The 24984-nt window shown below is 40.5% G+C and overlaps 3 protein-coding genes across 6 annotated transcripts in view; 1 reads left to right on the forward strand and 2 right to left on the reverse strand.

Annotated features, from left to right (window-relative positions):
* KATNAL2 (katanin catalytic subunit A1 like 2) overlaps positions 1-10827 on the forward strand; it is a 152879-nt gene extending 142052 nt beyond the window's left edge. The window contains exons 17-18 of one of the 2 annotated variants that reach the window (XR_003677144.2): positions 4864-4965; positions 10384-10827. The gene's annotated coding sequence lies outside the window, so the exon portion shown is untranslated. Of the gene's footprint in view, positions 1-4863; positions 5599-10383 lie in introns of those variants that run through there. The other variant, XR_003677143.2, reaches the window with a different exon arrangement.
* Positions 1-13423, reverse strand: part of HDHD2 (haloacid dehalogenase like hydrolase domain containing 2) — a 37855-nt gene extending 24432 nt beyond the window's left edge. Inside the window, exons 1-2 of one of the 3 annotated variants that reach the window (XM_007122698.4) lie at positions 13297-13423; positions 1411-1521 (exon numbers count right to left, since the gene is read on the reverse strand). In XM_007122698.4, the coding sequence (XP_007122760.1) occupies positions 1411-1511 (101 nt within the window). In that variant the 5' untranslated portion in view covers positions 1512-1521; positions 13297-13423. Of the gene's footprint in view, positions 1-1410; positions 1522-12985; positions 13070-13239 lie in introns of those variants that run through there. The other 2 variants (XM_028480068.2, XM_007122700.4) reach the window with 2 other exon arrangements.
* A 4163-nt stretch (positions 13424-17586) lies between these two features.
* IER3IP1 (immediate early response 3 interacting protein 1) overlaps positions 17587-24984 on the reverse strand; it is a 30532-nt gene continuing 23134 nt past the window's right edge. Inside the window, exons 2-3 of the mRNA XM_024132260.2 lie at positions 19655-19756; positions 17587-18772 (exon numbers count right to left, since the gene is read on the reverse strand). Of these exons, the coding sequence (XP_023988028.1) occupies positions 18717-18772; positions 19655-19756 (158 nt within the window). The 3' untranslated portion in view covers positions 17587-18716. The remainder of the gene's footprint in view (positions 18773-19654; positions 19757-24984) is intronic.

The raw sequence follows: 24984 nt of genomic DNA on the forward strand, positions 1-24984 counted from the left end.
TGTCCCCTGCATCGGCAGGCGGACTCTCAACCACTGTGCCACCAGGGAAGCCCCCGATCATATCATCTTTAACGAGCATTTTAAAAACCTTTTCTTTTTGCTAGTCCCTCAACCTCCCTTAGTCTGTTTGTTTCTATAGAAACCAAAACTGGCAGTGACAGTATAGCAATCTCTCTGGGATGGAAACCCGCCAGTGTCAGTGAGTGAACAATCTGTAGGCTCCTGCCCCTCCAGAATGGCAGGCTCATAGTTTACAGAGGTACTTAGAGATGTCATTCATTGTTCACCAGAAATAAGATTTTTCTTTCCATCCAGAGAAGAAAGCTCATCTTTGAAGCAGTAAAAGCTCTTGTCCAACAGGAGAGGAGACTGATCGACAGACATCCTTTTCCCTAGAAAGTCTGAGAGAGACCATGGCAAGGAGTCAAGAGAAAGTCCCCGTCTCCAACTGATTTACTTCAGGCTTTAAACATGTTGTTGTCCACCTGTAAAATTAATGTCATGACTGCTGGCTAAGTCAACAGCTTCCAAATGACACCTACAGATCTAAAATCTCTTCACACCTATTGAAGCCCCAAATGGAGAGTAAGCTCCTTGAGAGTGCCAAGTCAGTGTTGATCTCTTGCCGTAATACCTGGCACTGTGATACTAGTCACTAGATTTCCTGAACAACAGCATACAATGTGAATATTGTAAGGTTTGAAAATGATAAAGCACCACATGCTAAGTACTGTTGATTTTGAAAACTCCTCTAAATTATTTGAAGATGAGATGCTTAATAACATTACTAGTTCTGTTGTACTAAGGAGTACTTTTTTGAGGAACAAACATTCACATTCAGTTCACTTTACCAAGCTTTCATTATGTATTTTGTATCTAGACTTGTGGTGACGCATCAGAAATGTAAGACAATCTCTAACCTTCAAAAGCATTAAGTTTAGTTAATGGAAATAATTTTAAAATTTCAAGTTCCTTAATTAAATTTTATTTGAGCAGCTGCACACTCAGTGTTCGATCTTAGCTGAAGAAGAGTGTGTGGAACTATGGCTTTGTATACGTGCGTGTTTCGTTTTGTGATTCCAGGATTCATTTGTGACTTTTCCAATGCTACTTATTCCACATTTCAGAGTCTCAAGTTTTCATTCCCAAATTTACACTACTGACTTAGAAAAAGATACACATAAAGAACAAAAAGACTAAATCAAAAGGCCAAACCTAACAAAAGGCTTAGAGAACAATGTTTGGAAGATATTACAATGCATACATCTTCTAGCTAAGCCCAAGGCAGTTCCTGTATACATGGTAAACTGGTGAAATGCCACCTTAAGGCCATCCATTCAGCTAATGATCTGCCTTGGTAAAACAGCACCTACAAACATATTTGTCAGCTGAACGTGGAGGATAGCTTGCCTTTGAAGAGCTTCCTGTGCGCCTGGCACAGCTGTATCTTCAATGTGAAGTGTGCCACTGAGATCCACCAAAACAGCTTTTAATGCACGGCGTGCTGCCATCCTTCATTCCCTAAGAGAGAGCAAATGAAATTAAAAATACAGTTTAGGAAACAATGGACAATTAAAAACTGGTAAGTCTTCAAAATATCATACATATCTAGAAAGATACTTAGTGTTAAGCTGCCTCCCTTTTAGAAAAAAAGTTTTTTAAAAATCAAAAATCCAAATTTGATCCATAATACTTTTATAATGGTTAGGGTTTTTTTTTTTTTCAGTCTTAAATTAAAACCATAGGAAGGAAAATGTTAAAAAAAGGAGATTACTACTTACTTCAGGTTTCTTAAAATAACTCTTCGTGGAACAATTCATGCATTTATTTTTAAATATGAGAAAATGTACTCTGAAGAATGGGTGGATGGAAGGAAGCCCTAAATCACTGGCAAAATCTTTTTCCTCTTTGGTTATATACAATGAAATGTTCTAATCGCCCATCTCCATTGTTATATCCTGAAGCAGCATATATGGCCAAAGAGCTACCAGTATTTACACTGGTCAGTGAGGAGGAAATTTCAAGTTACACAGCAACTTTAGTCAGAAGATGTTTTCCTTACCTTACAATGTCTGACTTTCCTTTTGCATATTTTCCCTTTAAAATATGTTTATTATGAGCTATATCATATATACAGTGGAGTACAAGGTATATCTGTGGTTTAAAGATAATAAGGGAGTGGGTAAGAATAGTGTGGAAGCTAAAGAGAATAGGATGGGACTTCATTTTTAGTTTTTTTTAAACTTATTCTTTTTTCCATTTAAAAAAAATATTTCAGACATACAAAAGGTATCAAGGATAATACAACCCCCTTTACCCATCATTCGGCTTCAAAAATAAAACATCACTGAAGGAGTTGGAGTCCTCTGTGTACCCTCTCTGATCTGATTCCACTTCTCCCCCTCCCCAAGGTTACTACTTTCCTGATTTTGATGTGCTGAAAGCTTTGTATTACTGTTCTTCTACAGAGACTTCATGACTTGCTTTACCACTCCACACTGTTTGTGAGATGTAGCCATGTTAACACATGCAGATATAGGTCATTCATTTTTCACTGCTATGTGGTATTCCATTGTATGAAAACACAATTTATCTTTTCTGTTCTCCTGATCATGAAGACTTAGGTAGTTTTGCACATTTTATTATAGTGAAGAGCGCCTCTATGAACATCCTTCTGCATGTCTCCTGGCGGCCGTGTGTGTGAACGTTTCTCTGGGGTCTTCCTTAGTCTGAGGGCATGTGCTAATCTTCACCCTTACAGGATGTTGCCGAGTTGCCCCATTCATTGTATCTTCTTAGGGCAAATGTGTTCTGAGCACTTACTATGTCAAGCCCTGATGTGACAGCAGAGCTGGAAGAGCCATCTTCTTTAAAGTGAGAAGCAGAGAGAAAAGGGGGAAAGAACCAGGGGAGATATAAGTAGTCAGTGAACAAGAATTTGTAGAGAATTCTACCAGAAGAGTTCTCAGGTGGTTTATGACATCCATGGGACACATGGTGGATGGAGGGGAAGACCTCTCTCTCCTAGCTAGCTCCCTCTGAGACGTCATTGTGAGAGCTCAGGACTGGCAGTCACCAGGCCCAGGTGTTGGTCCTGGTTCTGCCTCAAATTCACTGTGTGACCTTGGTCTAGTGCCTTCTCTGGTTTTAAGTTTCTCTTCAATATGTGGGGCAGGGAGGCAAGATGAGGCCTCAATCTTTTTTTTTGGTTTTTTGGCCACGAGGCATCTTAGCTTCCCAACCAGGGATTGAACCTGCATCCCTGCATTAGAAGGCGAAGTCTTAACCACTGGACCACCAGGGAAGTCCCGAATCCTCAAACTTTACTGCCTACAGTTGGGCAATCTGGGATGAAAGAATCAGTGTATCACATACCACTACCCCCCCGCCGATTTTCTCTTCTTCAACATCGGCCTGCTAGTCCCTGCTGGGTCCATCTCCCAAAGCTGCCAGTAGTACTCCAGATTGCCCAGTGTTACCCTTTTAAATGTTGCTCTCCCCTAGGTGTAGTCCTGTCAGGAGGCAGAGGGGTAGCAAAGATGACCCCTGAATTCCCTCCCAGCTTCTAGCTTTTAGCTCCTTTGCTCCTCTCATTTTCCAGACCCCGCTCCTACTCCAAGTCAGCTATCTCTGCACACAAGGTATAAATACAAAAAATAAACCCAGACTAAACCCAGAACCGTAGCCAATTGCTGGCAAGTGCTAGCTGCTGACTAGCATGCATAGAGGACTTGCCACTGGGCATACTGGAGAGAACTGCATTTTCCCACAGGGTCAGCTGTCAGCATGGTCCAGACTGGGGACGGATACAGAGGGAGGAAGGCATAGAGACGGTGCTCCGGCTGGATCCAGGCCTGCTCTGTTCCTTATATGTGCTCCCCAAATCTGAGTGGGGTTTCCCTTCAGTGAGCTAGAACTTGGGTCCTAAGTGAGGGAGATGCAGAAGGTGGGGGAAGCAGAGCCAGGTGGTGAGGGTGAGGTAGGTCCAGGGTCCAGGATTAGCTGAGTAACCTTGGGAAAGAGCATTAATCATCCTAAGCCTCCATTTCTTCATCTGTATAAGAGGAAGAATACTTGTAAAGACCCTGCAGGGATGTGAGGGTTCGCTGAGTTAAGGAGAATGCCTGGCAGTGATAAGCACATAGTAGGAACATAAACGATGTGCCCTCTTCCTTCCCACTCATCACTGTGTAACAGGTACCTCCCTCCACCTGCCCACCTACCCCACCCCATGCACAGCCTGGGGTCACAGACCAGGAAAAGGAAAAAGCAAGAGAAGCGACTGGGAGGAATTCATAAAGAAAGAAGGGAAATAAGAACAGCTCATATTTATTGGATGCTGTAGGTGTTCTGCACTGTGCTAAACACTCTGTAGTCTTTACTACCTCATTGAAACTTCTCAGCAATCCTACAGAGGAGGAAACTGAGACACTGAGAAGTTACTAACTTGCCCGAGCTTAGTTTTGACTTTGAACCATGTTAATGGTTTATATATTCAACTTTAACAAAACCAGCCCTAAAATGGAATACAAACACAAACTAATCTAAGACAACTCCTGCAGAGTGCTGACTCTAGCCCTGCCATAGGATATATGCAAAGGACAAAAGAACTGCAAGGAAATCTTGAACTTTACTTAGTAGGTTTGTTGTTGGTAATGGTATGAGTTCCAAAATAATTCTGTGCATGTTATAGGACTGAGAAAATCAGTATAAATATACTCTTGATGTTTAAAAAAATTAGGGTTCTTAAATGGAAGAAAAGAACTATAAACATGGAATGGGAGGACAGGAAGAACCCTGTGTTGGTTTGGAATCAGAGGTGTCATTATGAATTTGCAATTTAAATACATATATATTTCTTAGCACCGCCCACTAAAAGGAACAAGAAGCAACAAGACTCCAATAGCTATGAGGGCAGCTAAAGTGTACTAAACAAAACCTGGACTGGGTCAGCCAAAATACAAGGTGAGCCAACATATTGTTTTACCAGATCACAGGTGGACAAAAGGACACATGAACCAGGGGTTCCAACTAGCCAAATCTGGGGCACCAAAAAGAAAAAATAACAAATGAATAACACATGATAAAACCACTGGATGAAAAATTGTTGGGGAATAGTACAGTTGACCCTTGAACAATGCAGGGGTTAATTCATGCATAACTAGGAATCCACCCTCCACATCCAGGGTTCATCTGCACCCTTGGATTCAACCAACAGGTGACTGTGTAGCACCATAGTATCTACTACTGAAAAATATCCAAGTATAAGTGGACCCATGCAGTTCAAACCCACACTATTCAAGGGTCAACTGTTTAATCACTCAGGCTCAAACAATCATCCACAAATTAAGACTCTCCACTAACTACAAAGGAGAAAAGATACTTTTACAGTGGAGAAAACAGCCAGATACCCCCTTAACCAAATGATCAAAGTAACACCATTAATAATGTGAGAAACTGACATTATGTGCTTCCTGAGAAGACAATTGTAGTCGTCCTGCCTTTGCAGAATTTCTGCCAAAAATGTTTAACACCAATTATGAGGGAAACATGAGACAATTCCAAATTGTATAAAACAACTAGCTTGAACTTTTCAAAAATATCAATGTCATAAAAGACAAAGAAGGGGCTGGGGAACTGTTTGAAATTAAAGGAATGTGAAAAAAACATGACAAATAAGTGCAATGCATGAGAGAAACATAAAACAAATATAGCCAAAAATTAACAATTAGTGAATTTTGGTGAAAGGTATATGGTTTTCATTGCAATATTTTTACAAATTTTCAACCTTTGGAGGAAAACAAATTTTCTAACGATCTCTCTTAAAAATGGGCTGAAGGCAAAAGAAAGATGTTTTCATACCTAATAACAATAGTAATATAAAAAATGAAACTTGTGTGTTTAGCCAGTCCCTAGTTTAAGATTAGAACACTGCCAATACTGCTGAGGGTCCTATATGAGCCCCTTCAATTACATTCCTGTCCTACCTCCCAGAAGTAATTAACATAATGAACTCTGTGATAATCATTTTCTTGCTTTTCTTTATATTTTTACCAGTCACACAGCTTTAATGTCTTTTAACTTTATAAAAATGAAGTTATAATCCTGCAACTTTCATGTTCTGCTCAACATTTATACTTCTGAGATTCATCCATGCTGATGCCTGTTATTTCCCATCAAAACAAACACCAAAACCCCCCTTTTGGGATTCTGACTAGAATTGCACTGAATCTATAGAGCAATATTGGGAGACTGAGATCATTACTATATTGAGCCATGGAACTTCTTTAAGTTGATAAAAGAGTATCTACAAAAAGCCTATATATAGCCAACATTAGATTTATCAGTAATATACTGATATTTATCAGTGTGTAACTTATACTTTATACTATGATATCACTTTTCAGTAATATACTGAAAGCACTGAGATAGGGAATAACACAAGGATGTTACTTTCACCACTTCTATTTAACACTGCAAATGATACCTTAGCTAGTGCAGTAACGCAAGAAAAAGAAGGTATAAGGATTGGAAAGAAGACACAAAACTATCGTTATTCATAGATGATTTGACTGTATACACAAAAAATTCAAGAACCTAAAACAGATTTACAAAGTAAAAAAGTATAGCAATTAATATAAAAAAATCACTATGTCACAAACAAATAATTAGAAAACTAATTTAAAAAAAGATACCACTTACAGTATACAGTTACCAGGAAAGTCTAACAAAAGAAGTCAACAGTTCTATGGCAAAATTATAAAACTATAATGAAAGACACACAGAAGACAAATATATAGATAGATCTATTAAAGGACCCAATACTACAAAGATATCAGTTTTCCCTTTTAATGATCAACAGATTCAAAGCAATTCCAATCAATATCCCAAAAAGGGTTTTGTGGAACTTGATAAGCTGATTCTAAAACTTACACACCAGTGCAAATAGCCAAGACACTTCAGCCAAGATTGAAGAGAAAGAAAATGGGAGCCTTGCTTTCCCTAATATCCAAACAATTAATCAGGTCTTGTAATTAACTAAGATGTTATGGTATTAGCACATAAAGATACAAAGTCAATGGAACAGAATAGGGAACCCAAAAAAGGAGCCCCCCACCCCCTACCCCAACCAGTGTGTTGAAACTTGATATATGACAGAGATAGTGTTTGAGATCAGTGAAGAAAGAAAAATGGTGTTAGAACAATTGACTATCATGGAAGAAAAAAATGGAATTGGACTCCCATATCATACCTCATACACATTTTTTCCCCAGGAAGATTAAACAACCATATGTTTAAGGCAAAACTGTAAAACTTTTAGATAGGAGAGTATCTTCATGATTTGAGGGTAGGAATGGCTTTCTTATGATATAAAAAGCATAAAGGAACAAAGGAAAAGACAGATATTTCAAAAGTACTGTAAAGAGAGAAAGAGTAGAAATACACAGAGTGAAAAACAAATTTGCAACACATGTGAGAAAGGATCAGAATCCAGGAAATATAAACTGTAAATATTAAGAAAAAGACAAACAACCCAATAGAAAACTGGCACAGGATCTCAATATATCCTTTAAAAAGGAACAAATCTGGGGCTTCCCTGGCGGCGCAGTGGTTGCGCGTCCGCCTGCCGATGCAGGAATGGCACAGGATCTCAATATATCCTTTAAAAAGGAACAAATCTGGAACAAATGAATAACCATCAACATATCCTTTACAAAAGAGCACATAAACAAATGAAGATGTTCAAAACTCACTGGTAATCAAGGATATGCAAATTTAAAGCAGAATGAGATCACTACAACAAAAAAGACTGGCAAAATTTAAAAGTCAGAAAATATCAAAGGTTTTCAAAAGCAACTCCCTAGCCTCTTGAATAAGTGGTGCTGGGAAAACCGGACAGCTACATGTAAAAGAATGAAATTAGAACACTGCCTAACACCATACACAAAAATAAACTCAAAATGGATTAAAGACCTAAATGTAAGGCCCAGACACTATAATCTCTTAGAGGAAAACATAGGCAGAACACTCCATGACATAAATCACAGCAAGATCCTTTTTGACCCACCTCCTAGAGAAATGGAAATAAAAACAAAAATAAAGGGGACCTAATGAAACTTAAAAGCTTTTGCACAGCAAAGGAAACCATAAACAAGACGAAAAGACAACCCTCAGAATGGGAGAATATTTTTGCAAATGAAGCAACTGACAAAGGTTTAATCTCCAAAATATATAAGCAGCTCCTGCAGCTCAATATCAAAAAAACAAACAACTCAATCCAAAAATGGGAAGAAGACCTAAATAGACATTTCTCCAAAGAAGATATGCAGATTGCGAACAAACACAGAAAAGGATGCTCAGCATCACTAATCATTAGAGAAATGCAAATCAAAACTACAATGAGGTATCACCTCACACCAGGCAGAATGGCCATCAAAAAAACATCTACAAACAATAAATGCTGGAGAGGGTGTGGAGAAAAGGGAATCCTCTTGCATTGCTGGTGGGAATGTAAATTGATATAGCCACTATGGAGAACAGTATGGAGGTTTCCTTAAAAAACTACAAATAGAACTACCATATGACCCAGCAATCCCACTACTGGGCATATACCCTGAGAAAACCATAATTCAAAAAGAGTCATGTGCCACAATATTCATTGCAGCTCTATTTACAATAGCCAGGAAGCAGCCTAAGTGTCCATCGACAGATGAACGGATAAAGAAGATAGTGAAGTAAGTCAGAAAGAGAAAAACAAATACTGTATGCTAACACATATATATGGAATCTAAAAAAATAAAAATGGTTCTGGGGCTTTCCTGGTGGCGCAGTGGTTAAGAATCCACCTGCCAATGCAGGGTACATGGGTTCAAGCCCTGGTCCGGGAAGATCCCACATGCCGCGGAGCAACTAAGCCCGTGCGCCACAACTACTGAGCCAGCGCTTTGGAGCCCGCAAGCCACCTACTGAGCCCGCGCACCTAGAGCCTGTGCTCTACAACGAGAGCACCGCAATAAGAAGCCCGAGCACCGCAATGAAGAGTAGCCTCCGCTCGCCACAAGTAGAGAAAGCCCCCATGCAGCAACGAAGACCCAATGCAGCCAAAAATAAACAAATAAAAATTAAAAAAAAAAGGTTCTGAAGAACCTAGGGGCAGGACAGGAATAAAGACACAGACGTAGAGAATGGACTTGAGGATACGGGGAAGAGGAGGGGGAAGCTGGGACGAAGTGAAAGAGTGGCATGGACATATATACACTACCAAATGTAAAACATAGCTAGTGAGAAGCAGCCACATAGCACAGGGAGATCAGCTCTCTGCTTTGTGACCACCTAGAGTGGTGCGATAGAGAGGGTGGGAAGGAGATGCAAGAGGGAGGGGATATGGGGATATATATATATATATACGTATAGCTGATTCACTTTGTTATACAGCAGAAACTAATACAACATTGTAAAGCAATTATACCCCAATAAAGATGTTAAAAAAAAAAAAGGCAACTCCCTTACACTGCTAGTGAGACAATAAAACAGTACAATCATTTTGGAAACTGGTTTGGAATCACTATGCTCTATAACCCAGCAGTTCCACTCCCAGGTATTATATTCTTGAGAGAGTCTTTCATACTCTACCATTAAATACAAACAAAAATGTCCAAAGCAGCACTGTTTGTAAAAGCCAGAAGTGGAAACAATACAAATGTCTATCAACAGAAAAATGGACAAATAAACTGTGGTATATTCATACACAGAATGCGAAAGGCAGTGGAAATGAATGAACTACAGTTACATCATCCTAGGTAACCCTCCAAAATCTTCTACAGAGTGAAAGAATCAAGTCACAAAAGACTACATACCATATGGTTCCATATTATAGCACACATAGGTGATAAAACTGATAAAAGAGAAGGGAATGATTAACACAAGAGTGAGGATAGTGATTCCTCCAGGCGATGGGGAGGAGATACAAACCAGGAGGATGATACAAACCAGCACAAGGATGCCTCTAAGGTCTTCTTGACCTAGACAGTGAGTGCACAGGTGTTTTTTATTATAATTATTTAAAACTAACATATGTTTTGCATACTCTTGTGTAGATGACATATTTCACAATAAAAATTAGTCTTGTTATGTTTTAGTCAGTCATTTCTCATATATTTAATTTTATAAAAAACTAAATTAGTCCAATCATTATACATCAGTATAACCCTCATCAAGTATTTTGATTTTAAAATAAATCCCTGGTTCTGTTTGCCTTTTATAATGAATCTGCCGGGGGATGGGGGGAGAGTGCAGAGGCAAAAAAAAAAAAAAAAAAAAAAATGGATATTAAGAGCTCTGGTTAATCAAGATTCCACTGCAAAATCCTTTCTTTTATAACAGTCCTCATATGTTATTCGATTTCTGATCTTTACTATGACCTTGAAATGGAGGAGTACATCAACAATAGCATCAACTATTACCTGCCTGAGAGGGGAAACAGTTTGTTACTCAAAAGACTAGACTGCTGCTAGTGACTCTATTTGGATGTGTGACAAAGGATTCTTTAATTTAAAATACATTGCTCCACAAAAGGTAAGGCTATACAAAATGTAGACAAAGCATTCTCTTTTTACATACAGAAGAACCTAAAATCTCTTTTCTCAAAACCCAACTTTTATGAGAGGCACCTAATATTCAATAAAAAAATGTTAACTCCGTTCAGAATTCCCTAGCGGTCCAGTTGTTGGGACTCGGTGCTTTCACTGCTGGGGCCTGGGTTCGATCCCTGGTCCGGGAACTAAGATCCCAAAAGCCGTGCGGCCTGGCCAGAAAAAAAAAATTTAACTCCAAAGGTGATTAAAGAATAAAATATAAACAAGACTAGAAAAACAACAAAAGAATTGTACTGTTCAAAAAAAGAAAAAAACTGTCCAACTAGAACCACTAAACGGTCATAAAAATATTGATAATTCTAATCTTTATTGAAGGGTCCACATAGACTTAATGTTACCAAAGCGCTTTCATCAGTTCCATAGAACATACCTTTTAAACTCTAAAATGTTTTTATAGAGCTTATCTGAGAGTGATTGAGGCCTGTAAGAACATAACTGAGGTGTACCACTCAAACCTCAAAATATACTTCTTCAGTTAGCCCCACTACAGGCCTTTACCACTTCTGCCATAATCTCTTTTCTTGTCTAAATCTTTATAATACTTGTTACCGGAACTACAAGTTAGTACTTGATAAACAGTAATTGTAAACTATTAGTATCACCCCAGAAAACTGAAAAGGCTTCAAAGCTGGTCCATGTTTGTTTATATTGAGTCCACGTCCCACCATCTCGCATGGCTTGAACAAGTTATGTGGGATATACTTTAGAAAGTCATAAACAATCGATATTGGTACATATTCAATGCAAAGAAGAAAAGTAAATCCTCTCTCATTCCAAAAGGAACTCTTCAAGATACTTCAGAGGACATCTCCCCTTCAATATTCCAGGGGCATCTCAATCCAAGTCCTTGTTACCCTCTAAGCTGCTCTTCATCCTGCAATCCTTATAAGCGAATGGCAGCACCATCAATGTAGATGTACCCACCACTCTCCCAAGCCTTCTTCCCAACCAGTCAAGGGCCAAATCAAATCATGTCAGTGCTACCTCCTGTACAGTCCTGAATCCACTCACTTCTCTTCACTGTTACTAAAACTATCTTAGTTTTGAAATCATCATCTCTCATCTAGCCTATTTCAACAACTTCCTAAATGTCCTCTCTGCTTCGACTCTTCTATTTCTAGCTCCAAATCCATTTTTTGAAATGTAACAGTGCAGTGGTTAAGTACAAGAACTAAGGAGTTGTACATGCCTGGATTTGTACTCACTAGCTGTGTGCACGTGGGCAATTTTCTTAACCTCTCAGCCTGAGTTTCTTCATTTCTAAAGTAGAAAGAATAACCTCTAATGGTTGATTGGAAGATTAAAGGAAGTAATACATATATTGTGAACAGTGTTCCACACATAGAAAGGCTGGGTTATAGATCATATATGCGTATTGGGGGTGTGTGTGTGCTGGCGGGGGACACATGATGGATGTGTCAAGGGCTACAAAAATCACAGGATAAGTATGATACAGTCCTAAAGCATTAGTATAATTTGAGGATATGAAAAAACATTTTATACCAAAATAAGGATATGCTGTGGCCTATCATTAAGAACGTGTATAAATATTTAAAACAGATTTCAATATAAATTTTCTCCTGGGAGGCTGGGGCTCTTCTGAATATGTCTCTGGACATATTTATACTCACCCCCTGCAGAGTACAAATTCTCTTTTCTTCCCCATATGCTTCCAGTGAAAAAGTCTGGAACCACACTGCATGCACTCAACAAATGTTATTATGCAGTCACTCCCCACTGCGCACAGGATAAAATATGAACAATGTACACTGGTGTCCAGAGCCCTGGTTTACCTCTCCAACTCGTTTGTGTCTACTCCTGCACCAAAGTTCAACGGCACTGCAGTCGCCCACCAGTCCTATACGTCACCTCCCTCATCGCTGGACTTTTGTCTGAAACCATTTTTGCTCCCTGAATTCTACCACCCCCGTCGCCTACATCCTCCCTTTCCCTGACCAATTCCTTCAGTCCCTGGGTCTCAGACAAACATCACTTCCTGTCTTTCCTGAGTCCAACTCCTTTTCTCCCAAGGCTGGGCCAGGACTCCCCAGCGTGCTCCATTAGTACACTCCTCACTCTTCCATCCTTGGAGCCCTGTGAGTCAAAGGGCTGTTGCCTTTCCCCCTGTACTACTGATCGTTCAGTAGAGTTTTTAATTAGCTAAACTCATGAAGCCCGGCCTCCATAACTGGAAGGATTCCACGAACAAGGCTCTTTCAGCACTAACTCAACTGCAATCCCCTCCTTCTCCCGGGTGGGAAGGGGCCTCAAGACTGGTCACGCACCCTCCCCCATCGCAAGTTCCAGCACCTGGCAAACGCCAGACTGACCCGAAGGGACGCCGGCTTCGAAATACAGTTCAGGGGCACGTTCGGAGGAAGCACTCACACCCCAGAGTCACCATCCGCCCCGCGCACGCGAGACCTGGCGCAAGTGCGGCTCGCCCCGCGCCGCGCACGCGTGGTGGCGCCGCGCCGAGGGTCGCGAGGGATGGGCAATCCTCACAGAGCGAGCGCCCGGTTGGTCCGGGCCCCAGGAGGGTGGTGGCCTAGAAACCCAACCGGTATGTCCCCAGCCAGCTCACAAAGAAATGCAGCCTCCAGACAGGCGGGCGCTCGCCTGTCCCAGTGCGGCTCCTCACCGGGTTCCGCACGCCGTCCTCGGCAAAGGCAAACGCCCCGCTAGCAGAGAAGTCAGCACAGAAGCTCCGCTCCGCAGTGTCCTTGCCGGGGGGAAAAAGGAGCCGGAGCGGCTGCTTGAAGACGCCGGAAACTGGGCCAAAGGCCGTGCCGGAAGTCCCGCCTCTCCGCGCATGTCTCCGCCCTATCCGCCCAGGGCTACTTTCCGGATTCGAGACCAGCTACGGGGTCTAGTACTGCTCCTTCCTCACCGTGTAACAGAACGGTAAGTTATTATCGAGACCTGTTCCCTCAAGGGCGGGGCCTACTGGGCCTGGATGCAGCAGGAAAAACAAAAACTTCTGCCTTTGCTCAGTAGCAGTTTCTCATTCCACTGCAGTGTTGTCAGACCAAGTATTATTACCTTTTTTTTGCCGCCACCCTTGCTCACTCCACCACTTCTGTTTTCCAGTCCTCACAACAGGGCAAAAAGAGGTGTTGGGGCAAGGAACGGTGACTTTATTTAGAAAGCCAGCAGACTGAGAAGGTGGCGGACTGGTGTCCCGAAGATCCGTCTGAGTTGGAATTCAAGGCTTATTTTACACTGAAGGGAGAGGGGTGTGGCTGGTTGTTGCAGACTTCTTGGTGCCAGCCAGACCCCAGAGGGGATGTGATAATCCTTTGTTCTTTTAGCTGTCCATTTAAGTCAGGTCACCATGTTCCTGTCAACTTCCAAGAAGACAGATGTTATCCTCTTTTCTGCAACTCTTTATCTCTACAGGAATGAAAAGTATGACACCTTTAAAGCAGCGGTCCCCAACCTTTTTGGCACCAGGGACCCTGTTTCGTGGAAGACAGTGTTTCCACCGACAGGGTGGTGCGGGACTGGTTCAGGCGGTAGTGCGGGCGATGGGGAGAGGCACATGAAGCTTCGCTCGCTCGCCCGCCGCTCACCTCCTGCTGTGCAGCCCACTCCCTGACAGACAGAGGACCAGGACCCCTGCTTTAAAGGGCAAGCCTGGGGGGCAGAGCCTTGAGAATGGGCGGTATTTCAGGCTGTGGGCAACATTCCCTTACAAAGGTGCAGAGTCACCATAACTAAGAACAGAAAACAAAGCACACAGATTAAAGATTAAAGGAACAGATCCAATATGGAGTCAAGTTTGTTCTCCCTTACACTTCTCACCCATTCTCAAGGGCTATCTCAGAAGTCATCTCCTTGATACTTCCCTTGAAACACCCAGTCTCTGAAGTCATTTCCTGCTTTCCTACTTGAATAGCATCTGGCACTTATTGCTGTCTTTTATTAACCACTACTACTGGCAGCAGTGTCCCTCTTTTCTTGCATCAGCTATTCCAAAACTTTACACTGTCAAGTTTCCTACTCTGCCTCTCTGAGGGACAGCTACCACAGGTCTTGCCTGTTATCCCTAGGGGAGCAATATCTTGGGATACATATAACCACCTCCCTCACTGCTCCCTTCCCACACACATGTTGGGAGTCTCCCCTTGTCTCCCTTTGATCCAAAAAAATTAAACCCCTTGAATGCAGAGACAGTCATCCTATGCACTCTATATGAAAATGACTAAATGAAAAGCTTTCAGGAGCAGTCTGACAGAATACAGGCTCTAGTTTACACCTATGGAACCCTTTGACAAAACTGCTGATCTGCCCTTGACCGGGGACTCATTTACTGCTAGAACACCAACATCCCCTCTGCCCACTGCTGCAGTCAGCCATGTTGTAAGCTATAACACTTTCTGTTCCCTGGACTAGGGACCCTTTGCTTTTCCTTCTCACTGGGTCTGGAGGTTGTTTTCATCTCATATTTACTAAGTCTAAGTTTTTTGTTTGAGGGCCTATTTGGTTGAAGGAAACGGAAACTGATCCTAGTTTCCCCTTCAGAATTAGGAGCTGTCTTTGACCAGATTAAAACACCACCGAAGGTGCGTAATATTAAGACATGCATTTTTCTAAATGCTTACTCTGGCTGCAATATGGAGAACAGATGGGAGAGGTGCCAAAATGTGTGTGAGACCAGATAAGAATCTATTGCAGGGCCACAGAGAGATGCTTAAACTAAAAAGTGTGGAAACAAAGCAAACAACAAATTTAAGAAATCTTTAGGTAAGAGAAATTGGTGGTAAATTAGATTAAGGGTAAGGGAGAGGAAGGCATCAGGATAATTATTAGGTTCCAGGTTTGGGCAGTTGGGTAGTATGGTGTCATTCACTGTGATGTGGAATAATGGAACATGACTAATGGCTTCCTCCTTACCAAAAGACTCCAATGGCTTTACCTGCCAAAGAGCAAGATGAGTAAAGATGGATGGGACCTCAGAAGGAGAACTTGAGAAATAAAAAGATGGGATAAAGAACCCAGAGGAGGAGCAGAGGTATAAAGTAAACAGTATCAGAACTAAAACAAAAAGAGTAGAATTCCATAACTTACCTTGATCATTAGTATCGGTGGACACTGCCAACTATGTGTCCCAGGTCCTTGCACAGATGTTTTCACTATATCTGACATCTAATGACCAATCAGGGGCCAAGGAAAATTTCAGCAAAAAAGATTTCCATTTTGGTTGGTATCAAAATTTTATTATTGGTAATAACTTTGAAGCTGTAAGTCAGTAAGAAAGTAATTTATTTCACCAAAAACATTTTACTCCAGAAGAACATCTCTTTGATCTAGGATCAAAGGTCAGTGAACTGGAAATTATATATATATATATATATATATATATATATATATATATAAAATCTGGAGCAGACTTCTGTTCTAAAACAGTTATTGACCAATTTTACAGAGGAAGGAACCAAAAACAACTGAGGTCTTAAGAAGTTTATTTAAGTCATATGATAAAAGGTTCTGGCTAGCATACTAGCAACATCCTGCCTCCTATTTTACTCAGATGTATTGCTTTGTCTCAGGTCATTTCATGAGTACACACACATATACACACAAGTGACTGCAAATATCTATAGAGCACAGATCACCGTGCCTACTCTACCTAAAGCAAGGATTTTTTTAAAAAAGATACTTCAGAACCATGTTTTTGAAAGCTTAGGGTTTCGTGGAAGTGCCTTAGGAAGCTTGTTAAGAGTGAGATGGAGGCTGAACAATGGGCCTATGGGTTCCCACTTCAACTGATATATGGACCTGCTCCCATCTGTTTTAGATATCAGATGATTACACTTCTATGTTATTATTCTTTTGAAAATCCAGTTCTGCTGTTAACAATCAAAGTTTGAAAACCACTGTACTTGATTAAGGACTAGGGTATGAATTTGAGTATGTACACACTACAGCCAAGAGCCTTCACCACAGGTCATAGGCATATAGACACAGGGTCAGAATACACAGGACCATTAACCCCGCAGATATTTGGAGTCCAGAATAATCACAAATTGTTAATCCTGATAATGGCTAAGGGGGAAGGTGTTGGCAGGCAGGCAGGCACTTAAGTTACTGTCTACTAAAACAAGATGCTATCGTTACTGAATTGCAACTTCTCTGGATAAACCAGGGTTAACCTGTGAAAGCTTACAGACCTGTCTTCAGGCACAGTAAAGCTAGAACTGTGTAAGAATCCTTTAGAGATGAAATATTTTGATGTCCATGCTGCACTTTCCTCAGAACCACTTTGCTACAGAAAACTCTGATCCTGCCCTGCTATGACTGCTCTCCATTGGAGTGTGAACTTGGACAGTATTCCAAGAATGAATATAAAGGTGTGTTGTAATGTCTTAATGAAAATGGTATCAGGCCAAGGTCTCTCTTTTCTTTCTTTTTAAAATTCTATATGGCTCACTGCCTGTGGAGAAACAGGAGTGCCCTCAATTAACTGCTACTTTTGAATCTGTTCAGCAGCTTAAACTTGAACTTGTGCATCAGATCCTTCTAAGGCCAAAAGAATATCGCCTTTAAGTGCCAAATACGTTAGTTACTCCCATGAGCCAAGTAATCAACTTAGGATCCCTGGTACATTCTTTGGTTCAGCTACAAGGGTCCCCTGCTCAGAGATCTTCCGCTCTTCCATCTCCAGCTCAGGCATGGCCAATAGGCAGCCAATACCTGCTCCGAAGTTTTAGAAGTAAGTTAAGTCATAGAATCAAAATTGCTCATGAGTCTTCCTGATGTATGTCAGCAATTCTGTTAATTCATTGAAGAAAAAAAAAAAAGGAATGTGAATGTTTACTTTCATTAAATCTGTGCTCAGTGATTTTACAGCAAAGAACATATATAAGTGTTGCACACAAAATGAGATTAATTAACAGACAGGTTATATACTGAAGTACAAAAACAAGTGTTTGACTTGGAAACTGAACTTTATTTACAGATGTTCTCCTATAGACAAAGATTCTATTCCACCCCCTTTAAAATATTATAACTAATACTTCCCAGAAAAACCATTTACATTGTTTTAATCTTTCTGCATAAAACAGTATTATGGGATAAGCAAATATGGGATGGTCTAAGACATAAAAAAACAAAAGACAATTTATCCACCATGAATGCTCTACTGACTGACAGAATGAAGAATTACAAATCACACCCCTTAATGTGCTACTCCAAGAAACGGAAACATGATAACTTGGGGAGGTAAATGCTTCACAATAAAGTCTTCTTACATAGTATGGTTTAATGGTGATTGTTTAGGATTGCTCCTGCAGGCTGCTATTTATGCTGATTTTAAAAAATAAGTCATCATTGTTAAAAAGGGCATAGACTTTTCTATACAGATTTTTTTTACTTATGGAAATATGTAGATACTGACCTGGTCTCATCATTCAGGCCAATTAATAAAATAACAAATGCATGAAAAGAACTTAAAACTTAAAAACACAATCATCATGTGACTAACCGACTTACAAAATTAGAATTCTCCCAGAAATCAGAGTATTGCTCTTTAATAGTTACTATGAATTTGAATTTTTCATAGCTGGGACAGTATACAGACAAAATATTTAACCAAAGAGTTCAAAATAAAATAATCCAAATTTCCTATCTAACATTTTATATTTTAAAAATCCTGTAAATTGTATGTAGGAGGATAATCATTCTCACATCATAGCTAAGTCACAAGGAACTCTGAAAAAAAAATTCATCCCTGAGAAGTCAAAGAAAGAAACCTCTAAAAACACAGAAGTGACAGTCCTGCACCCTTTTAACAATCTTTACCATAGCATGAACTTTTATCAGCAGTCAGCAATCAAATGTATTCCAATCTGGCCTCTGATGATCTGATCTTTTTGCAATAAAACTATAAGTGCAACATTTAAAAAAATCAGATAAATAGTGACTCTGGTTTTATTGTCAGGTTTACATTTTTGTCAAGTCCAAGGTCAGCCAGCTAAGATACATATGTTCCAATAAAGACTGAAGTAATGACTTCTGCTGGCAGCTCTTCTCCTGAGTCTCCATTTCCCCCATTGATCTTCACCCAAATAGTAAAAGTAATACAATTGCAATTGAGTTTACTATTATCAATGGCACTGCAAAGAAAAAAAAACAAAAGTTTTTTATTATTTAAAAAATCAGAAAAAAATGAAGACATGGTTACTAGCATCCAGGAAGGATGGAAATACAGTATGTCATCAGAATCACATTGCAAATCCTTATAACAAAGTAACATTCAAACATGCATTGGATCATAAAATCCAAAACTTATTGTAAAGTGGGCTTGTGTGACTGGGGATAAGGGTCACAATGGTAACAAGATCAGTACAACGTCATCTGTGGATAGTGCTGGTGCACCTCTGGGAACACAGAAGCATAGTGGACCCAGGCAGAAGTGGACCCACATGGCTGCCAGTGACAACTGACATTAGAAATACAGTGCAAAGAAGATTCTGTTGCTTCATCACTAAATTAAGAATGAAACTTATCATTCTACCCAAAGCTGTGATGAAATCAGCTAACAGAGAGACAGAGACAGAGAGAGGAAGAGACCCTAATTTTAATGGTTTTAAATAAAAGGTTTTGAATTCTTGAGTTGCTCTAAAATATTTTCTAATAAAAATAGCAGATGTGGGACCTGTATTTTTCTCTTGAAAGTCTTATAGGACTCTAGATGACTTTTCTACTTAGAAGCAAAAGAATTTCTAAAAGGTAAGAACACCATTGTCTTTCAACTCTGAGAGGTGACATACAGGTAGCATATAAATATTACATCACTGAGCATTCCATCTGCATCAAGTAGCTTAGATAGAAATAAGAGGCAAGCTAGGAAAGAAACTAGTAACTTTTAAGCAGTAAAGCCAAGTTAAATATTATAGAAAAAAGTTCCCACTACAAAAATGGCATTCACACTTGGAAGTTTTGCTACTTAAATCAAACCACAAAATTAAGAGCGTTCCACTAGTTTTTCTTCTTACCTCTCATCACAGTTCTCACAGATCGAATAAGGTTCATTAGCTGAGATTTAATTCCTGGCTCTTCTCCAAATCCACCAATTCCCTGGTCTGTTCCCCAGCCAACTGCATAATATAAAGATGATTAGCTGTGATAAAATTTATTACGCACTCACCTTGCTTCCTCATTAGTCACCATCTAAAGATGATTTTGAGCCTTTGTTAGACATAAATTATATGACTTAAAAACTTGAGTGTATTTTTTACTTTTGATAAGCAGCACAAACTCATTTAATTTCAATTTTGATTTTATAAAATAAACTACAGTCTAATAAATTCTTCCATGGCACTGTATTCAGTAAAGATGACTGTTGTGACACCCTGATAGTTTTCTTTCTCTTTTTCTAAACAAAATATTTTTCAGGTCAGAACTGAAAACCGAAGCATATTGTCAAGTTGAATAATTAGCTCAATTCAGAATTCATAAAACCCAAAGTAATTATCAGTATAAAAGTGTTGCAGCTGAGCTTCACTATCTGTTCACCTGGGGAAATGTTAATGTAAACCTGGTCGCAGCTTGGTTAGCCCTTCATAGCATGCTCTAACCTGACAACAGAGGCACATCTTTTTAACTTGATCATTCCTCTTCATTTCTCAATTTTGAAGTAAGGAATTTAGCCTATTATCTAACCCTAACCCCACTTATTTTCAGTAAATGAGTCTTTTACCTTCTTCTTTCATTTTCCTGATAATATAAATCATTATTTCTTTACCTTTATCTGCTAATTCTTTTTTTATTGCCTTACGCATTCTTCTGGAGGCCTACATGTCCTCATTTCTGCAACGTCCTTCTCTTGTCCTCATTTCAGGTCCACTTTTCATATCTCACATGACTATGTATTTTTTTACTCTCATATAACTACAGGGCTTAATTAATTCCTGACATGTTAACCCTTAAACTTGAAGACAGAGAACAAGTTTTTATTTTATACGTGAAAGAACCATGTATCAGGTAACAAGATTTCACTTTATTTAATCAACTTTTCCTTGGTTGAAATAAAGGTTAAATAATGGTTGCTTGTTTTGTTTTTTTTTAATTTTTTGGTCACATCAACACTGAGATATGTCGTGGTATAAAACTAATGTAAAATTCAAGTTCACAGCAGAGCTGATGTGTTTTCACTCCCACTCACCCTTCAAGGCCTAGCTCACTTGTGCTTACAGCCTTCCCCATCCACAGGGCTGTCACTCTTTTTTGAGCTCCCACAGCACAACTTCTATCACAGTGGTTAATATCACAGCCTCTACTATCTCTTGCCAGACTCAACAGATGCCTCTGCAGTTTCCTCTTGACTTCTTTCTCCCTTAAAGTGTCAGATCTTTCTAGCTTACAATGTGTGATGATTCCCATTGCCTACTGAGTGAAGTTAGAAACTCCTTAAATTGACATGCTAGCCTTGTATCATACTACAACCCTCCAAGTAACTAGTGGTTACTCAATTACTCAGTTAGCCATGTATAGCAATTGCTATACATGTTAAAGGCAGCTTCTGAATCTAGGTTTGTCTGACTTCAATGTCAGGGCCTTTCCTAATTCCCTCCCATGTCATAATAAACCTTTCTCTTTGCTCCCCAAATAGTAACTACTGATTGTAAGTTACATTATAAATTCCTGGAAGACAGGAACTGAATTTAGTCTGTTTTTACCTTTCCCCTCTCCCCCACCCAGAGCAAGTACTTAGTAAATGTTTGTGGAATTAAACTGAATTTATAGCAGACCAAGATAATTTTGGATAAAGAAGGATAAGGTAAATCCTAGAATTGTGGATAAAACTTCCAAAGAAACATGTTTCTTTATTTTTAAGACACACGAAGTGTAACCAATCATTCAATTGTAGCTTTGCTGGAGGGAGGAAGAAATCCTCCAATACTAAATGTACACATCTCTCCAAGATAAAAACAATCTCAGAAGATACACCTGCATCTTGCTTCCGACTTCTGGTCTACTTCTGTCTCCGACAAGCAAATAGACTTACACTATTTCTCCAATGCTGACTTTTACCATATAACAAGTTCTACTCTAAGTTCTTTCTCCCACATACCGGTGTCACTCTTCCAGGGAGCTCAATCAGCATTCTCCACTACATGGCAGTCCTCTTTTTGTAATCTAAGTTCAAAGGTGTAGTACCAGCCTTTAACTACTTATAATGTGGTAAAAACTATTTCATAATAGTGTCTCTAGAAAGACATAAAATACAAAATGACCACCACCACCAGTTGTATCATTTTCCAAACCAGTTTAGTCTTACCCATATAAACCTACTTAACAACTCTGCACAATAAGAAAGCAGCCTGGTTTTGGTTAAACATAATGGTTACTGTAACAAAGGAGAAAGTTTTCCTTGACCCTCTTAGGGTCCTTGGCTATGTCTGAAAATGAAACTGACAAAGATAGATTAACAGGAGAAAAGCACACAGATTTTATTAAGTTTTTACATGTACCTGGGAGTCTTCACAAGAAAATGAAGATCTGAAAAACTGACCAAAGCAGGAAGTTTTTCTATCTTTTAGACAAAAGAACAAATTTGTGAAGAATTAACAAAACAAAGGGGTTTGGGCTATGGGTAGGAAATGCAATAATGTCTGCTTATACAGTCTTCCTGGCCCTAAATTCCCTGTCTCTGGTGATAAGAATGTCTCCTTTCCTCCTGGTACAGGAAGGATACCTTTCACACGGGAGATTTATCTCCTGCTTTCAAGAAAGAAGGGCCAGGGAGGGAGGAGGGCGGAGTGACCTCTCTGATTCTGGTGTTTTCTCTAATTCCTTCAGCTTAAGATATTCAACATGCCACGGTGCCTTATTTGGGGGTAGCACATCCTGGAACCCATCAATGGATACATACTTTTATCTTAGCTTTCTCCTGAAACCTTACTAAAAATGACATTAAAAGAGTAACAAAAGAGAAGTCTGCAGGCAAGAGAAGTCAATCTGGACAATGAAAAATAAAGGGAAGAATAACTGACTTAGCAGAGAAGGCTGAAACCTAAACATCCAGGGAGCACACAATAAAAAACTGAGGTGGGGGCTTCCCTGGTGGCGCAGTGGTTGAGCGTCCGCCTGCCGATGCAGGGGAACCGGGTTCGCGCCCCGGTCTGGGAGGATCCCACGTGCCGCGGAGCGGCTGGGCCCGTGAGCCATGGCCGCTGAGCCTGCGCGTCCGGAGCCTGTGCTCCGCAACGGGAGAGGCCACGGCAGAGGGAGGCCCGCGTACCACGAAAACAAACAAACAAAAAAAAAAACTGAGGTGAATAGTGCTGAGAACCTTGGAAACTTGAAAGAAACTTCAAAATGCCAGTGAGGGCAACAAAGCTGAAACACAGGAGGACTAATTGAAAAGTCTTCACAAGAGCAGTTAGCACCGTTCCTCCTTCTCCTCCCATCCCATCCCCTTCCCTAAACTGAACTGATAGGAAGAATGTCCCTCTCTTACACCCTCAGAAGACAGGAGGTTTACTCTCAGCAGAGACTGAAGCATGGAAGCTCTGGACCTGGGACATCTAGGGAGGGTGGATTGAATTAAAGACTGCAAACCTTAAGTGTCAGACTCCTGCCCACTTTCCTTGCTTGTGTCTCACATAAGCCTGGAAATAAGAACACTTATATTCTGCAGATAGGAAGTTGTAAAATTACTCTGGAAATTGACCAGCTGCCCAAGAAGACTTCAGATACCGACATACCGGGGGCTTTAATGAAACAGTGAACTTACAGAGAGGCCCACTGGTGAGCAAATCCCACCCACATAACAGAGCTTCCTAAGAGCCTCTCAGTGCTTTACTCTTCAGAATGAACTGACAGTCAAGAGGGAACAATTCTTTTTTTTTTTTTGCGGTACGCGGGCCTCTCACTGTTGTGGCCTCTCCCGTTGCGGAGCACAGGCTCCGGACGCGCAGGCTCATCAGCCATGGCTCACGGGCCCAGCCGCTCCGCGGCATGTGGGATCTTCCCGGACCGGGGCACGAACCCGTGTCCCCTGCATCGGCAGGCGGACTCTCAACCACTGCGCCACCAGGGAAGCCCAGGAACAATTCTTAACGTGGAAAGACAGAACAAAACCAGAAAAGAAGACTTTGAGGAAGAGACAATGCAAGAAGTAGAAGTTCATTTTTAAAAAAATCAAACATCCTTAGAGAGAGAACAACTACTGTAGCTATAAACCCCAGAGAACAAGATGCCATAAAAAAAGGGGACATAAAAAAGAAGGAGTGGGACTTCCCTGGTGGCGCAGTGGTTAAGAATCTGCCTGCCAATGCAGGGGACACGGGTTTGAGCCCTGGTCCGGGAAGATCCCACATGCCGCGAAGCAACTAAGCCCGTGCGCCACAACTACTTAGCCTGCACTCTAGAGCCCGTGAGCCACAGCTACTGAGCCTGCGAGCCATAAGTCCTGAGCCCGCATGCCACAACTACTGAAGCCCACCCACCTAGAGCCCATGCTCCACAACAAGAGAAGCCAGCACACCGCAATGAAGAGTAGCCCCTGCTTGCCACAACTAAAGAAAGCCTGTGTGCAGCAACGAAGACCCAACACAGCCAAAAATGAATAAATAAATTTATTTTTTTTTAAAAAAGGAGTGCTTGTTCTTGCTATATTAGCATAAAAAGTTCAAAAGAAGAGACCGACACACTAGGTTGAAGACACCTACCAGACAAGGCAAAATTAAAGAAAAAAATAAAGTATCAATATGTCAAAATAACAGGAGTTCTAGAAAGAGAGAAAAAAAAGTAGGAAAAAATTATCAAACAAGATGGTCAAAAACACATGAAAAGATGTTCACCATCACTAATTATTAGAGAAATGCAAATCAAAACTACAGTGAGGTATCACCTCACACCAGTCAGAATGGCCATCATCAAAACATCTACAAACAATAAATGCTGGAGAGGGTGTGGAGAAAAGGGAACCCTCTTACACCATTGGTAGGAATGTAAAGTGGTGCAGCCGCTATGGAGAACATTATGGAGGTTCCTTAAAAAACTAAAAATAGAACTACCCTATGACCCAGCACTCCCACTCCTAGGCATATACCAAGAGAAAACCATAATTCAAAAAGATACATACTCCCCAATGTTCACTACAGCAGTATTTACAATAGCCAGTTCATGGAATCAACCTAAATGTCCATCAACAGAGGAATGGATAAAGATGTGGCACATATATACAATGGAATATTAGCCATAAAAAAGAAAAAAATAGGGCTTCCCTGGTGGCGCAGCGGTTGCGCGTCCGCCTGCCGATGCAGGGGAACCGGGTTCGCGCCCCGGTCTGGGAGGATCCCACATGCCGCGGAGCGGC

The sequence above is a fragment of the Physeter macrocephalus genome, chromosome 19, assembly GCF_002837175.3.
Source record: "Physeter macrocephalus isolate SW-GA chromosome 19, ASM283717v5, whole genome shotgun sequence".
NCBI classification, from domain to species: domain Eukaryota; kingdom Metazoa; phylum Chordata; class Mammalia; order Artiodactyla; family Physeteridae; genus Physeter; species Physeter macrocephalus.